Genomic DNA, 17,408 nt, shown 5'->3' with positions numbered 1-17,408 from the left:
GAAGAGGAAGACATGAAACAAAGTGATGAAAAATGGCCTTCAGATGTTGAGCATCATAGGAAGTGACAACGGATTGGGATGATTGGCAATTTACTGTGCTTAAGAAAACCCATCAATCTAAGTAAATATGAGGCCCTAAAGGAACATTGTTTATATCTATGCCCCTACACACAATCTGTTCCTGATAATACTCTCCCCTACAACTCACTTTCCTAATACCTCCTCCCTCAACCCATGTTTACCATTTACTGCATTCCCCACCCCTTCATCTCAGTTTCCTTTCATTCCAGTAAACTTACTTGCCGACTCATCCTATTCAATCTTCTGTACTCCTTATGTACACCTCAATGTAACTCGAGGGTATGCCCCTACACATTCTTCTTCACCATCTCCTCTACACCTATTTCTATCCCTCTATCATACTCTATATTCTCATCACCTGGTATAAAGCCACCTCCTTCAATACTAGCCGTTCTTCAGTTGAAGTAACTTGTCTTGCAAGTTACCTGGTTACCTTGCTGGTGCTGTACTACATAAAAGGCACCCGGTACATTCTGTAAAGTAATTGACATTAGGGAGGACATCTAACTGTAGAAAACATGCCTAAGCACAACCATAAGCACAGCCTGCTAGTTCAGCTCCTATCAAATCATCCAGTCATTGCCAGCATGGAAATGGACATTAAATTATGACAATGATGATGATGATGAATGTCACATTTGCCCTTGTATTTTTATTTTGTATGCAAATATTATTGAACTTGTCGGTGATTAGCTTCAACCCATTTTCCTGTTCACAAAGATAATGTGGATGACAATAAATGATGAACTATGACAGTGAATCAGAAAGTAATCCAATTTTTATTTACATTATTTTAGGACTCAGCTTTATACATTGTACTGCATGTAAAATTTTTATTTTCTTTGTTGCAGATATAAAACTGTTGAATAAAGCTTATATAAATGCAGACAAATGTTTCATCAAACCAGTTTTGTCTAGTATTCTTTTAGAAGTAAAATGTAAATAAAAATTATTGAATATGATTTTTTTTTTTTAATCTAGAAATATTGCAGATTGATAGTTATAAAAATAATTTTACAAATAAGTGCAGGTAGCACATAAAAACACCTTTTGAGCATGGTTGTTGCCAGAACCACCTGACTGGTCCTCATGCCGGTGGCACGTAAAAAGCACCCACTACACTCTCGGAGTGGTTGGCATTAGGAAGGGCATCCTGTTGTAGAAACTTTGCCTGATCAGATTGGGCCTGGTGCAGCCTCTAGCTCACCAGTTCTCAATCAAACCGTCCAACCCATGCCAGCATGGAAAGCGGACGTTAAGCGATGATGATGACGATGATGATGAAACAATAGCATGATAAACCCTTTTATTACCATATTTCTGTTGAAATATGCAACTTTCAACAATTAATTTTTAAAATGATAAAGAATTTAGTAAAAAAAGAAACAACTTATTATCAAGCTGGTATTTGGAACATAGTAAACTTTGATATGATCAATTCAAATATGAATTAGAAGCAGTTCTAGTGTTGCAAACATTATCAAACATACAGACTCAATGTATGTGCTTTGCTTGTTCTCCACCACACTAAATTGCAGCCTACTGGTGACCAAGTAAAGCACACACATTGAGTATGTGTGTTTGATAGGATGTTTTTAGATCATTTTAAAACAGTCAGCTTGTCTCATAGAACCAGGAATGGTTTTAGGTGGGTTGGTACCAAAAGGGTTAAACTAGCCATTTTAAAATTATAGATATACCAGTTATAAAAGAAATGTGAACTGCATATAATATTACATGCACAATACGTTGAAATAGATAAAATTACTTATCAATCTCAAAATGAATTCTATCATAATTTCATTTTTAGAAGATAGTAACTTTTTAGAAATCTTATCTCAACTTAATAGACTATTAATACTTACAGAAAAAGTCCCTGGGTTAAATTATTCAGAAAAACCAACAACATAATTATTTCTAATGTTAAAGTGTTGGTCAGCTGAAATCTAGATGAAAAATGTTGTTTTCCCTCTAATTTGCTCCTCTCTTAAAGAGAAATAACTTAGAAAGAATTGTTCTTTATCTTTAATGGAAGATTTGGTATTTGATAAAACTATTTCTCTCTTTTATTTCTAAATTTACTTATGTATTTATTTTATATTTTTAATCAATCATTAGTCTTTGGCATTTATTATAAGCGAAGTATCATCAAGATTTGTGTCAGTCTGTCCTTGTTTGTCCCCTCTGTGTTTAGCCCCTTGTGGTAGTAAAGAAATAGGTTATATAACTAAATGTTATATTATGTGAATATGTGTATGTATCAACATATATCATGTCCTTTTATATTGGGTGCATCAAATAGTGAATGTAACTTTAACAGGGCCATCAGTGGATGATGATAACTTTGATACTGTGGCATGAACCAAACTGAATGTGACTGCTGTTATTTCTTTGGGGAATGGGGTATATTGTGGTTTTGTCTGTTTAGAGTGTTTGCTTTTCCTTGTGATATGATTTATTTTCAGTTTCCATGTGTGTGTGTATGTGTGTGTATGTACATGTGTGTGTGTATGTACATGTGTGTGTGTGATTGTGTGAGTGAGTGAGTGTGTGTGTGTGTGTGTGTGTGTGTGTGTGTGTGTATTGAAGAGTAACTTTTCATGAAATTTGATTTTGTGACTTGGTCTTGATCACCACTTGTTTCATATAACAAAGAAAAAAATATGAATGCAACAGCCTATTATCTATAATTTTGCTTTCTATCTAACCAAGAAATCATTTTCATAATTATCATTACCAATATTGTTATTAACATATTAGAAGGAGTGATTATATGGTCATAGCTTGAGGTATTCTGTCTCATTCCTTTACATTCTGAGTTACAATTTTAATAGTGTCAGCTTATTTCATCCCTCTTTGTTCAATACAGTTAGGATCAGTGAAGTACTGGTTGGATATAACTGTCTATGATGCTGCCATCAGGGATTGTCACTTTTTGTGTATGTTAGGAAACATTATCATTGGAAATGTGGCTGAGTTATGAGTGAAATGTTGATTTAAATCAGTATTAATAAGTTGTGCAATTGGATACTATTTGGATACTATCATGGTTGATTTAACTCATAGGCGCAGGAGTGGCTGTGTGGTAAGTAGCTTGCTTACCAACCACATGGTTCCGGGTTCAGTCCCACTGCATGACACCTTGGGCAAGTGTCTTCTACTATTGCCTCAGGCCGACCAAAGTCTTGTGAGTGGATTTGGTAGGCAAAAACTCAAAGAAACCCATCGTATATATGTATATATATATATGTGTGTGTGTGTATGTTTGTGTGTCTGTGTTTGTCCCCCTAGCATTGCTTGACAACCGATGCTGGTGTGTTTATGTCTCCATCACTTAGCAGTTCGGCAAAAGAACCAATAGAATAAGTACTGGGCTTACAAAGAATAAGTCCCAGGGTCAATTTGCTCAATTAGAGGTGGTGCTCTAGCATGGCTACAGTCAAATGACTGAAACAAGTAAAAGAGTATAGTTATTAATATAGATAATCAAAATTCTCTTGAAATACAAGAGGTGTGTGGATAAGGCATGAAACTAATTGGTCAAATGTTCACATTTTGCTACAAGAACTGTACTGAGAATCCAGACAGTGATAAAAACATCTGATCATTACAATGTTGTTTTTAAAAAAAGTTTATGCTTTATTAGAAAAAAAGAAATAGAATGTTTAATCGGAGATGTGTAGATTTGTGCTACATCCAAGAAGTAAGGTGGAGTGGAAGTTCTACTAGGTTCCTCACAGGCAAAGAACATAGGTATAAGATTTTCTGAGCAGGGGCGTAGCTATACTTCTTGTGGAGATATGGGCTGATAAGGTAATCGAGGTAGTTAGAGTCTGTGATAGAAAAGTTAAGATTAATGCTACAACATGGGTTAGCAATCATTATCTTGGCTTATGCCCCTCAGCCAGGGCTACCTGATGAACAGAAAGACCAATTTTATGACACCCTCTTGCAGACTACTACCTTGTCAATGAATGACAGGGACTTTCTCTTTGTGGCTGGCGACTTCAATAGGCATGTTGGAGAACATGCAGGGGTTTCCGTGGCGTACATGGAGACTTTTTGGTTCCTGCAATGAGGAGGGAACCAGGCTGCTGGAGTTCTGCAATGCAAATAATCCTATGGTTTCAGTCACCTATTCACCTACCAATCTGGTGGACACACTAGTCAAATTGATTACATCCTCACCAGGAAATGGGAAAGATGGCTACTTATAAATGCCAAAACATTCCCAGGTGAAGAATGTACTCCACAACATAGATTAGTAGTTAGCGATTTCAGAAATTCAAGGCTAAATGGATGCCCAGAAGATAACTAGCATGGAGAAGAAGGATCTGGAAGCCTTAAGGGTCCTGCAAATGGACAGAGATTTAGAGACGTATTACTTGAACTTTTGATGAAATAGAGGGGTATATAGCATCATATGATGTGGAAGATAACTGGAGGTTCCTACAGGACAACCTGTTGAAGGCTACTGACCAGATCTATGGATGGTGCAAAGTCCCCTCTCGACCCAAGGTAACATGGTGGTGGAACAATGTAGGGCCGTTAGGGAAAAGAAACAGACATGGGAAGACTGGAAGAACGGTGGTAGCAGGGAGTTGTACCATATTGCCTGAAAGGAAGCTAGGAGACAGATTTACTTAGCCAGAGGGGAAGCAGATAAGAAAAAATTTGCCAATGTTCTGTGTCGTGAGGACCAAAGACTTGAAGTGTTTTGTGTTGCAAGACAATGTGTGAAAGAGAATCATGATGTTATTGAAGAGAAATGTGTCCACATGGATGATGGCTCACTTGCAGTTAATGAGGCTGCAAAGTGAGAGACTTGGAGATGCCAGTATGTAAGGTTGCTAAATGAAGAGAATGAATGGGAAAAAGAGAGTCTGCCGAATGTTGACCCAACAGAGGGACCAGCTATCCGAATTGACGGTACCTTGATAGATATAGCAATTAAGGGGATGAAGACTGGGAAAGCCCCCGGCCCATCAGGAATCACCACAGAGATGCTTCAAATATCTGGCAGTGTTGACTATAGTCTAGTCTTCCATATAGTCAATCAGTTGATACATGCAGGTGTCATACCCAATGACTGATGTAGTAGCACCATACTCAACTGCTACAAAGGTAAAGGTGATGCATTAGATACAAATAATTACAGAGATATCAAGTTGTTGGATCAGGTAATGAAAGTCAAAGCCCAACTAATTAGGGACCAAGTCAGTTTAGACGAGATGCAGTTTGGGTTTGTGCCAGGGAGAAGTGCCACTGATGCTATATTCCTGGTAAGACAGCTGCAGGAGTAATACCTAGCTAAATATAAACCTCTCTACCTGGCTTTTGTTGATATGGAGAAAGTCTTTGACTGGGTCCCCTGATCCATTATCTGGTGGTCAATGCGGAAATTAGGGATAGATGAGTGGTTAGTGAAAGCTGTACAAGTCATGTACCAGGAGGCTGTCAGTAAGTTGAGGGTTGGCAACGAGTACAGTGAAGAATTCTGGGTAGGGGTAGGGGTCCATCAAGGATCAGTCCTCAGCCCCCTCTTATTCATTATAGTCCTCCAGGCAATAACAGAGGAATTCAAGACAAGATGTCCCTGGGAGCCTCTCTATGCTGATGACCTTGCTCTAATTGCTGAGTCACTGTCAGAACTACAGAAGTTTCAGGTGTGGAAACAAGGTCTAAGATCGAAGGGCTAGCAAAACCCAAAGTCTTAATAAGTAGGAAGGCAGACAAATCACAAATCCCTCCAGGCAGATGGCCCTGCTAAATCTGTAGAAAAGGTGTAGTTAAAAACTCCATAAGATGTAACTGGTGTAAGCTATACATACATATGAGGTGCAGCAATATCAAAGGAAGCTAACTGAGAAGATAGTTTTTATGTGTGGCAAATGCTCAGAGGCAATAAACACTGAAGATGCACAGAAAACAGCTCCTGCACATGTCAGGGGGAAAAATAGTAGTAGTTGATAGCTTCCGTTACCTAGGTGACCAAGTCAGTAGTGGGGGTGGATACTCTTAGAGTATAAGTGCTAGAATAAGAATAGCCTGGGCAAAGTTCAGAGAGCTCCCACCTCTGCTGGTGACAAAGGGCCTCTCACTCAGAGTAAAATGTAGACTTTGTGATGCATGTGTGTGAACAGCCATACTATATGGCAATGAAACATGGGCTGTGACTGCTGAGGACATGCATAAACTTGTAAGGAATGAAGCTAGTACACTCTGCTGGATGTGTAATGTCAGTGTGCATACATGACAGAGGGTAAGCACCCTGAGAGAAAAGTTGGACATAAGAAGAATCAGATGTGGTGTGCAAGAGAGACGACTGCACTGGTATGGTCATGTGTTGCATATGGATGAGGACAGCTGTGTGAAAAAGTGTCACACCCTAGCAGTAGAAGGGAACTTGTGGAAGAGGTAAGACACAGGAAGACCTGGGATGAGGTGTGAAGCATGACTTCCGAACAGAGGTGATGACAAGTTACCAAGACCTTTGGAGATATACTGTGCTTGAGAAGACCCAGCAAGCCAAGTAAGGCTGTAACTGTGCCCTATGCCAGTGCAGCATAACCAGCCCATTTAAGAGTACCCTTCAATCATTGGGCAATAAACTGCACTTGCGAAGACCTTTTGAGTGAAATCATTGTCATAGCCAATGACAGTACCATCCGATTGGCACCGGTACCCGTGGTACATAAAAAGCACCATTTGAGCATGATCAATGCCAGTTCCACGTGACTGGTCCTGTGCTGGTGGCACATAAAAAGCAACATTCAAGCATGGTCAATGCCAGTGCCACCTGACTGGTCCTGTGCTAGTGACATGTAGAAAGCACCATTCAAGTGTGGTTGATGCCAGTACCACCTGATTGGCCCTCATGCTGGTGGCACATAAAAAGCACCCACTATACTCTCAGAGTGGTTGGCATTAGATCAGATTGGAACATGGTGCAGCCCGTGTCAGCATGGAAAATGAATGTTAAATGACGACAACGATGATGATGATGTTACACATCTCATCATTATTATTATTAATACTTCAGACATCAACTGAAGATTTTTTTCTCAGCAGCTGTCCCTTAAAAAGTGTCTACCATAATGGTTTATTTAATTATTTTCCTCTTTCATTGTTTTGTTATTTACTTACTAGAAAAATTCAAAAAGAAACATATAATGGTATCAAATAAACTCAGAAGCATGCAGGAAAATGTTGAATTGAAATTCTAGTAATATTTTTATTGATGTCTGGTTTACTTGTCTTCAATCTTTGATTTACAGTTTGGACAAACAAAGTCTGGATTCTTCTTGAGACATCTCCTGGAAGAAGTAAACATTAGAATTAATAAGTTGTATATGGTTCTTTAGCATGTAATTATATTTCATATTCATTTCAATTTTCATCTGTTTCCTCCTTTGAACTCTGTTATAGTACAATAACAGTTTAGAGTAGGAAGTTTAGACATTTTATGTAGTGACTCTGGGTATCTTACCTCAGTTCTCCTGTCCTCTCATAATATGGCTGTGGATACTTGCTTCAATAGTATCTAAATGGCTTAATTACAAAACTATACAATTCTACCTATGCTAGAATAGGAAAATGGATGTAAAATACTTAGAAAATCATGAATTATTTAGCCAAAGAAATGAATTGATAAAGGAAAGTAAAATAGAAAATCAAGAACACAAAATATTTGTATCTTGTCTTCATTAATAGACCCTAATAAAAACAACAAATAAATTTCATTACAAAAGTATTTCTTTTTACCTACAGAAACACTGAAGTCTTGTAACTATGTAAGAAATTAATACAACTTATTTTGTAAAATGCAAAATTTCATTGTTATATTTCAGGATGGTAATTTTATTTTTTTGCCCAATAACCACATGCACTACATACTTGTTCTTCACTTCAGCTTTGATATTATCCTTATTTTAGTGTGCTTTGTCTGAAATCTTTCATCACACATCCTGTGACCTCTTCAGCAACTCCCCATCCTGTTTAGTCCATTTTGTCTTTCAGAAAGATTTCAGACAAAGAACACTAAAAAAACAAATAATGATAATGATAATGATAATAATAATAATAATAATAATAATAATAATAATAATAATAATAATAATGATGATGATGATGATGATGATGATGATAAAGCTGAAGTGAAGATCAAATATATAGTGCAAAATATGACCATCCCCAATTATAATAATATCTGTTTCAACATACAATTTCACACCAAGTATCTTGCAAAACAAGTACGTAAATGTAACAATATTTCATTCTCTTGCTAAAAGTAAGACAATTCTCTTCTTCTTCAAAATAAAAATGAAAACTGCTAACCTATGAACACAAACTGGGAATGTACATTCTTCATCTGGACATTTAATGACACTATTTTCAAAAGGATAGAGAACATCTTCAAACTCTTTATTTATTTCACTGTCTGGTGAAACTGGGCAACAGATGGCACAACTGTAAGATTTACTAATGCAAGTCTGAAATGCAGAAATGAAATTTAGTATAGATTTAGATTATTATACAATATTAACATTTTTGAACAATCTGATCAGTTGATTGGATAAACAATGCTTTTATGAGATCTCCCACACTTTTTTGTTAGTAAATAAAACACTAAATGTATTTTAACAGTAAATAGTTACTAACGTTTCACAACTGCTCCTTGGATTCCATCTACATTCAAATAGAACCTTTGCACATACCTTCCAACTTCTCAACACTTGTGAATAAACTCATTTCCAAGATTCAATCAAAGCAGCCTTGTGAGGACTGACTCATTTCCCCCAATTAGTTTTCCCATTACTTAAACTTTCTAACTTTTGATTGGGAAAATTCTCCTTGTCTTTGTTTCTATAATCATGGGAGATCCCTATTGGCTATAAGCAATATTCTTTTTTAGATACAACAACAATAAAGTGAATTTGGCCCATCAGGTCTGGAAATAACTAAGCAAAGAGTATTGCACCTTACTCCACTCCTAACAAGAATAATATGCTGCAAGAACCCTCAGAATTATTTCAAATGTGTTTCACTACCACCGAGGGTTTTCCCCTGACAAATTTTCAAACAAAGCAAACACTGCACCTCAAAGACTAGAATTTAGAGCCAGTAAATATTTCAGTTCCCAACAACTAGTGAACTTGTAAAATACCCAAAGGAAGTACTGCTCTCTTATTTGGAATGGTGTGGTTACTACATACACAGAAGTCCTAGATCGCATACAAAGGGACATTGTTAGGCTGACTGACATGACCTCTTTCACTATTACACTTCAAATTCTATCCCCAAAATGTACTCTCTCTTCTATCATCATTTTCTACTTCTGTTCTTCAGAGATTGCTGCCACCTCCACTTAGGGACCCCCAGCTCACTTGTCTCTCGCAATCCCTTCACTCTTATTTATTCTACCATGCCCCATACTAACTACAACATACAATCCTTTCTCCATAGACTACCAGCTTTCTAAAATTGCCTCCTGTTTATGTGTTTTCTTGTAGCCATCAACCGGCAACTGTTCAAGAGAACATTAATCAGTCTTACCAATCTCAGGTGATCTGAAGAAAGCTCCTTCCTTCAGAATAAATCAAAAAGAAATATTCTTCTTTTAACATTGTGATCCAGTTTTGATTACTAACCTTACAGTTATGGCGAACATGTTGAATTATCTTCTCATGTGACTCAATTACAATCGGGCAAAATAAGTCTTTAGATGGGTTTTCACAGTTGAAACACTTATAAATATCTTCAAAATTTGAAAGAGAAAAATGGAGGGGTGTCTCAAGTAAATTAGGCCAGCAATTCTTGATCTGGAAAGAACAAAAATAAAATGAATAATTAAAAAAAGGAAAGAAAACAATGATGATTGATACAAAGTCCTGTTGTTGCACAGAAGAGGTTCAGTGATTTATGCCAATATCAACACATAATTGGATATGTACTTTATACCAATATGGAGAGATGAAAAGCTGACCTTTTTCTGATTGAAACCAAAAGTATAAAATAATAGAAGAGCATTTCGTCCCATGCTTTACCATCTCTGTTACTTCACCTCTCTGTATTAGTTCGTATCTTCTCTTACTTGCATATCTGAATTGATCCTTATCTCAAAACCCAACCTTTATTCCTGAATTATTATCTCTGCATTCATTGAATTGTCCCATTAGTACCTAATAGAGGAACTGTCCTGTATAGTTCTCTGATACTTCTTCAGTTAATTCTCATGGCTCTTCCACTTTTATGCCAACCACCCTTAGTGGTGAGTGTGTTCTACTACCAACCAATCAGAGGCAGCTAAACAGGTGATGGAAACTATACTCCAAGGCATGTCCTTTCACATCCCTCACATAGCAAAGGCTAATAACCACCCATTCTCCAGGTTACTTACCACAGCTGTGCTGCAGGATTATGGACAAAGAAAACTGTTAACCACCATCACCAACTAAGAGTTTCGCTTTTACCCAATAAACTCTAACGTTTGGTAAAACATCACCAAAACTGTTCTTCTCTATGTCCTTAGTTTTGCCATTACATCCAGTTCTTAAGGGAGAAAATTTCACTGACCTCTCCAGTTCTACAAAGAAATCAATTTTGATAATGCCAGTGAAAGCTAATAAATCCATCTCTTTTAACGAGAATCAACCCCAATCTTTGGAAACATATCAGAGCGTAATCTTTTCCTCCAAAAGGTAATATTTCTAACTGAGGAAATTATGCATTGATCATACTCACTGATAATCTCTCAAAGATAATGGAAATTGTTGTAAACAATCACTACTTTCATCACTTTGACCCTTTAGCGTTTAAACCAGCCATATCTGGCCCAAATATTCTACATGTTTTATATTCAAATGGGTGATACCTAGCCTCTCACACCTAACCTATATTGACATTCTAAAAATAAACAATCACATCATTGAAACATCAAAGCTATAAGATAATGCATGATTAATTCAAAATAATTTGAGTAAAAAAGTATTACATTTAACAGAGTAATCTGAACATGATTAAATCACTTTCCCACCTCTGTGACTGTCAGTATGACTTCCATTGAGTTAGATTTATCAGCACCTTGCTTTCCTATGTTCTTCAGCTCTGGAGAACTTCTGTGAATGTAATAACCATTTCTAATCCCCTCTCAAGTCTTGGATCAGAAGCTTCTGTCAGACCTCCCTATTATAACATGCTGACAGTGCAAACTCCAGCTGACATTCCATCAAATCTGATGTACCTCAAAGTTCATTAATGTCACTCACTTCTAACTACACATACTCCTACACTATATTACTTTACTCTTCTTTAACCAGTGACACACAAATGAAATTCACACATAGACTAAATACTTTTATCAAGCATTGCCTATAAACCTTGAGAGCATCCTTCAATGAAGTTATGACAATTATATTTCACTCAACAACACTAGACATATCAAGGGAACACCTATGTATCTTATATTCTCAACCTCAAAATTTCTACAGATATCAGGCCTCACAATCTCTGATGGCAAACCCACATATATAACATATATCAACTACATCGCAAAGACTAAGATTCTTCTTTAGTTGCTATCTCTCTGCAAAGCTTATACAAAACTCACATAAACTTCCTACACAAAATCCAAAATGTTGTTTGACTGATTGGTATAGATGCAGTCACTTCAGACCACTGGCTAAAAGACAATGCTGTTTTTATTTCTGCTCTAAATCGATCTCTGCTTACAAATGGTCTTTAAATTAACAATCTTTATATCCTCTCCACCCTTGCTCACTGTTTTCTTCTTTGTATACAATGTAGGGAGAATGAAGTAATACTTACTGTCCACAAATGTATCAACATATCAATCATGTCCAGTTTCTTTATATATGGTTTATTTTATTAGTTATTTATTAATAGGGCTTTTTATTAGCCATATATACTGACCTTGTATAATATTTTGTCGAAAGCTTTCTTGCACTCTGGAAGATTCTCATAGTATGATATAATCTCCAGTAATATTCTCTGAAAAAGCAATTTGAATATTTGTAGAAAATTTCCTTTTTCAAAATGCTTAGTTGATATATTGTACATCAGTGGTAGAGAATAAATTGAGAAGACAAAATATTTTGATTTGTGAAATTATAAGTTGTACCAGGATTTCAAACTGCCTAGTTAAACACTTATCTCTTACAAAACAGAGCTTGGTAGTTACATTAACATAAATTAAATATTAAGAGACTGTAATGAGAACCTGAATAAGTGTTGAAGAAAAAAAAGTAAGCATTAAGGGATTCTGGAATTAAGTGATATATTTCTTCTTGACCAAAATTCTATATTTATAAATTAAAAATAAAGATAAAGATATTTTGCATTATTATAAGCCAGAAATTATTTGGTCTTGTCTGGTACTTGTCTTAACTATACAAAGATGATCAAAAGCAAAATTAATCAGGTAGAATTTGAACTCAGAATGTAGGGCAATGGAAGTGAAACAAAGTTTTATGCATAAGGTTCCATGTGTTATAATTTGTGATTTTTGTTCACCAAGGGGAAAAGATATGAATGATTTCGAATGCATGTATCTCAGGACAAGTTTTGACCAATCACATGCCTACAAATTTTCTTAGCATGTCATTTTGTAGGGTGCAATTTTCTCCATGCTAATCCTTTTTTGATTTAATTTCAACTAAACAGTCTTCACAGCTTACAATAATATGTACACATCTGCACAGTGCTAAATTGTTATAAATAATCTTCTATGATACAGCGCTGCAATACATGAGACATTATACAATTGAATGACCTTTGGATCAGAAGGTTTGGGTTAGCTGCAACATTTCATATGAAAGAAATACATTCGTACACAACATGTACCTGTAAAACGATTTCTAAGATTTCGTACAGGAAGAAGTTTTAAGTTATTACATTTTGCACATCACTAAAGCTTGTATAGGTGATTCATGCCTAGAATACTGTTGAAAGCCGAGGTCTGAACGCTGAGTAACATCCCAGAGGCCATATATTTGTATATTCAGGGATATGGAGCTATCGGCTACCCTAAGTCAGCTCAACCAAAGCTTATCAGAAATACTCAATAACAATACTAATACATAAAAAAAACCTGAAAAATAAAAGTACTGAGAATATGAAAAATTAATTGAGGCTTAGATTTTGGATTAGCCAAAACTGTTTTGATTTGTCTACTTACTTCAATTGATATGAGTTCCCGGTGTAGTTGTGTCACGAGTGAAGAAACTTCATCCAATGATATGAATGATTTCGAATGCATGTATCTCAGGACAAGTCTTGACCAATCACATACCTACAAATAATGACAGAGCTCCATGTTATAATTTGAAATTATATATTAATGCTCTATGGTAGACGCATATAGAAGGTGGAAGGAGAAACTAACAAAACAACCTAACCAAAACACTACATACTCTCTGAAAAGTAAATGGCTCTCTAACTGGAAATCACCGTGCCCAGACAAAATACAAGGTCAGTGAATTGAAAATTTGAAGTCACTACATCAGAGAATGAAATAAATGCTTGATGAAAACTTTGACTCTAATTCTATCTCTATATCGTTAAATGAAGGAAGAACAGTGCTCAGAATGAAAAGCAAAACAAAAGAAAAAGATGTTTAAAGAACTTAGTGTGATGTGTGAATATATTCTCTTGTACTTTCGGGGTACAAGAAAGCAATCACTAGCCGTTGCTTTAATAATCCAGAATTCTACCAGTCAGAAACAACAAGCCGCAGACGTAAAATATATATATACTACTTTATTCTCTTTCTTGGTAACAATAACAATAAGTGTGTTATCTGATGTCCTTGGTTCTGGGCGCGCAAGGCTGAAAGTTAATCGATTGTAATATTTACAATATTCAGCCGCTAAAACCAGAAAGGGTTCAAGATGGCGTCGAACAGGGAAGTTGAATGTGGTCGGCAACAATTTGGTTAAAGGCATTCGGCCGACTGCTGCTAGAATCAAGTCCTGACGGAGAGAGAATATACGTGACCGTTGCCTTCGATAGCCATGTCTCAAAGTCACCCCTAACTGCTGCTAGCGGTCAAACGTTCTACGACCCCCTGCCTTGGCCAGGGTCGTGCTTCCGGTGGTTCGCGCATGCGCGAGAGGGCCCTTCCTTCTGTGCCTTGGTAAAGGCACCAACACGCGCGAAATACAAATGAGCGCGCACCGTTATAGTATCACTACAGATGCAATCACTTCTTCCGATAATGCGAAATCTACTGATCAGTACAATCACCGAAGAAATCAACCAACATTTGAATACTAACTACTTCCAGACGAAGAGAATGGTCGATAATATAAAAAAAAACGGAAAAAAAGACTGGTTGAAGGTTGAACGATCAGGTGATAATATATAATGGAGACGATTTATGCGTTCGGTACCTCTGTTCCGTCATTCAGGGATAATTGTCTTGATTTCTGTGTATAGTCATCGTGATCATAACCTCGTTCCAGTTCCTATACGTACGAAGGTCTGGTAATAACCAGACACCAAGCAACTTACACAGCCCGCCGTACAAAGCTTTACAATGCTGGGCAGCGGCATAGTGTTTTCTGGATAAATTTTTGTTTCTTTCACTGTCTCGTTTTCATTCAGAACGTTACAAACTGCCTGAACTTCCGTAGTATAAAATACCATTCCGCTGACCTGGGTTGCATATGCTGACACAACTCGTCCGCTACCCAGTTCGCAGAGAATCGCTCTCAAAGCTTCTAGTTTACACAAATGGAGCTCTGGTGCCAGTTACATACAAAAGGAATGAGAGAGGACACTCTTGCCGGACCGAGCGTATGAATGAAAACCGTTTCGATTGCTGGCTATTTTGATTGGCCACCAAGCAGTCCGTTGTACATTAAAATGATCCAGTATCCGAAAACGTGATCAAAAACAGCAGCCCCAAGGACAGCTTTCAAATAAAACTCCTCGACCTTGTATAAAGCCTTCAATTGATCCTAATTTATTTCTGTCTTTTGAAAGCCAGGTTTGTTATCCACACTATACACTATGTATCGGATGAGGTGGAAATAGATTTTTCAGGGATCGCACGGTCTGCACTTTTTTGACTACACAAACTATGACAAGCGCGAAGCTCTTGGACGGCACCTATAATGAAGACCTTCTTAACCAAGATTCAAAACCAACTCTAGATTTTTCTACGAGATTCATTCTATTGTTCTCGACTTTTGCACTAGGAAATTTATAAGAGTCTGCTGTTAACCAGTAACCTTTCAAGTCAGTCTTAGGTTAGATCAGATAAGAGACGGAAAATCCATTGTTTAGTCAGACTTGATTTAGTTAGAGAAAAATGTAAATACGGAACCCAAACTTGGTTCTACCTCTTTTGCTTGGCCCTCTGTCAAAAGGAGCACTTCACATATGATTTGCCAAGGCGAGACTATTCAACTTTCACTCACTCTACTTGTCACACTGAAGAGTAAATGCTTTTACCCTTTCTCTCTCCTTCTATCCGTTCTCCTAGCAAAAGATGAGCTTAACCACCCACAGAATGGAACGGCAAATAATCTGTGTATAACATTGTATCTTGCATTCTAACGATGAAAATAAAGAGCCATTTCAACAATATTTTCCTTCTCACTTACTTGCTACTTATCATCGTTACGCACCTTGATCAAAAATTGGAACTTTGCTTTTAGCACAATTATGTTGACGCAAATTATCAATTGAGATCCTTTTCTTCGTATCTTTAACAGTGTTGCAGCTCCTCGGTTTATTTAACTCGGAATATCAAAAGAGGAATCTTTCGAGGGGACAGACTGTCGCCTCTCCCATTTGTTGTTTACATACTGCCACTAACGAGCGTTTTAAGAAAGATGCGTGTGGGGTACAAGCTAGGCAAAGTGAAAGTAAAGAACCTGTGGTTTATGGATGACCTAAAGCTATTCGCTAAGACTGAGAAAGAAATTGAGAGTTTGACGGCAACTGTGCAGATGATTAAGCAAAGATATTGGCATGGAATTTGGGATCGAGAAATGTGGTGTAATGATTCTCAAAAGGGGAAAAGTCAGTAAAAGCTATAGGATCAAGCTGGAAAGTGGTGAAACTATAAAAGAAGTTGGAGAGGACGAATATAAGTTCTTGGCTATCATTGAAAGAGATAAGATGAATGAACACACGATAAAAGAAATGTACAGGAATGAGTATTTGAGGAGAACTTGGCAATAGAAGCTAAATGACCGCTATAAGATTACAGCAATTAACACGTGGGTGGTTGCTTTGATGAGATATGAGGCAGGGATAGTATCTTGGAAGAAGCATGAATTACAAGCGATAGACCGGAGAACACGTAAATTAATGATAATGAACAAGGAACTACACCCCAAGACTGATGTGTCACGATTGTATGTAAAGAGGAAAGAAGGTGGACAGGGATTGGCATGTTGTGAAGGTTGTGTAAGGGAAGAGGAGAATAGCCTGGCTTGGTATGTCAAGGGGAGTAAAAAAGAAATTATTGAAGCTAGGAAAATGCAGGGAACCTTAAAAGAAACAAAGCCAGAAATTCAACACATTTTAAGAAAGACCAGAGAGAGCAGTTGGAGGAAATTTGGTAGGACATGAAAATGTAAGAATAAAGATGAGATTGATTGGATTAGAACCTGGCAATGACTGCAAAAATGAGACTTAAAAGGGACCACTGAGGTACTAGTGTGCAGCACTCAAGAACAAGCTCTAAGAACAAACTTCTCCAAATATCACATCGATAAAAACACTGACCCGCCACAGTGTAGGATGTGCTCTGAGAAGGGAGAAAGTATAAGCCATATTGTTAGTGAGTGCTGTAAACTCGCACAACGCGAATACAAAAGGAGACAAGACAATGTGGCCAGATATGTCCACTATCTGTTGTGCGGTGTAGCAAACCTCGAGAGAGCCGAACAATGGTATGAACACAAGCCAGAAGGAGTAATGGAAAACGAACATTACAAAATACTCAGGGATTTTAACATGCAGTACGACCAAGTCATAGAGACAGGACGACCAGATATCGAGCACATCCATAAAGATGATAAAGAAGTAAGATAATAGATGTTGCAATACCAGGTGATACGAGGGTGAAATAGATACGATAAGGAAACAGAAAAGATTGAGAAATGCCAGCCACTGCGGGATGAGATAGGAAAGTTATAGGGCATGAGGAAAATAATGGTGATAGCGGTGGTAATTGGAACGTTATGAGCAATTTCCAAGGGCTTTGAAAAGAATATTAAGAATATTGGATCTGTTGTCAGGCTCGATGTGATCCAGAAGACAAAATTATCGGGTATAGCTCGCATTCTAAGGAG

General features: G+C 37.1%; 1 protein-coding gene across 4 annotated transcripts in view; it reads right to left on the bottom strand.

Annotated features, from left to right (window-relative positions):
* Positions 1 to 7,323: 7,323 nt before the first annotated feature.
* Positions 7,324 to 17,408, bottom strand: part of LOC115213075 (differentially expressed in FDCP 8-like) — a 35,625-nt gene continuing 25,540 nt past the window's right edge. For all 4 annotated transcript variants that reach the window (XM_036509593.1, XM_036509599.1, XM_036509587.1 and 1 more), the window contains 5 exons: positions 13,277 to 13,390; positions 12,013 to 12,090; positions 9,732 to 9,902; positions 8,419 to 8,573; positions 7,324 to 7,397 (listed from right to left, as the gene is read on the bottom strand). In XM_036509593.1, the coding sequence (XP_036365486.1) occupies positions 7,331 to 7,397; positions 8,419 to 8,573; positions 9,732 to 9,902; positions 12,013 to 12,090; positions 13,277 to 13,390 (585 nt within the window). In that variant the 3' untranslated portion in view covers positions 7,324 to 7,330. The remainder of the gene's footprint in view (positions 7,398 to 8,418; positions 8,574 to 9,731; positions 9,903 to 12,012; positions 12,091 to 13,276; positions 13,391 to 17,408) is intronic.

Source organism: Octopus sinensis, linkage group LG1 (genome assembly GCF_006345805.1).
Source record: "Octopus sinensis linkage group LG1, ASM634580v1, whole genome shotgun sequence".
Lineage (NCBI taxonomy): Eukaryota > Metazoa > Mollusca > Cephalopoda > Octopoda > Octopodidae > Octopus > Octopus sinensis.
This window is presented reverse-complemented; position numbering and strand designations above follow the sequence as displayed.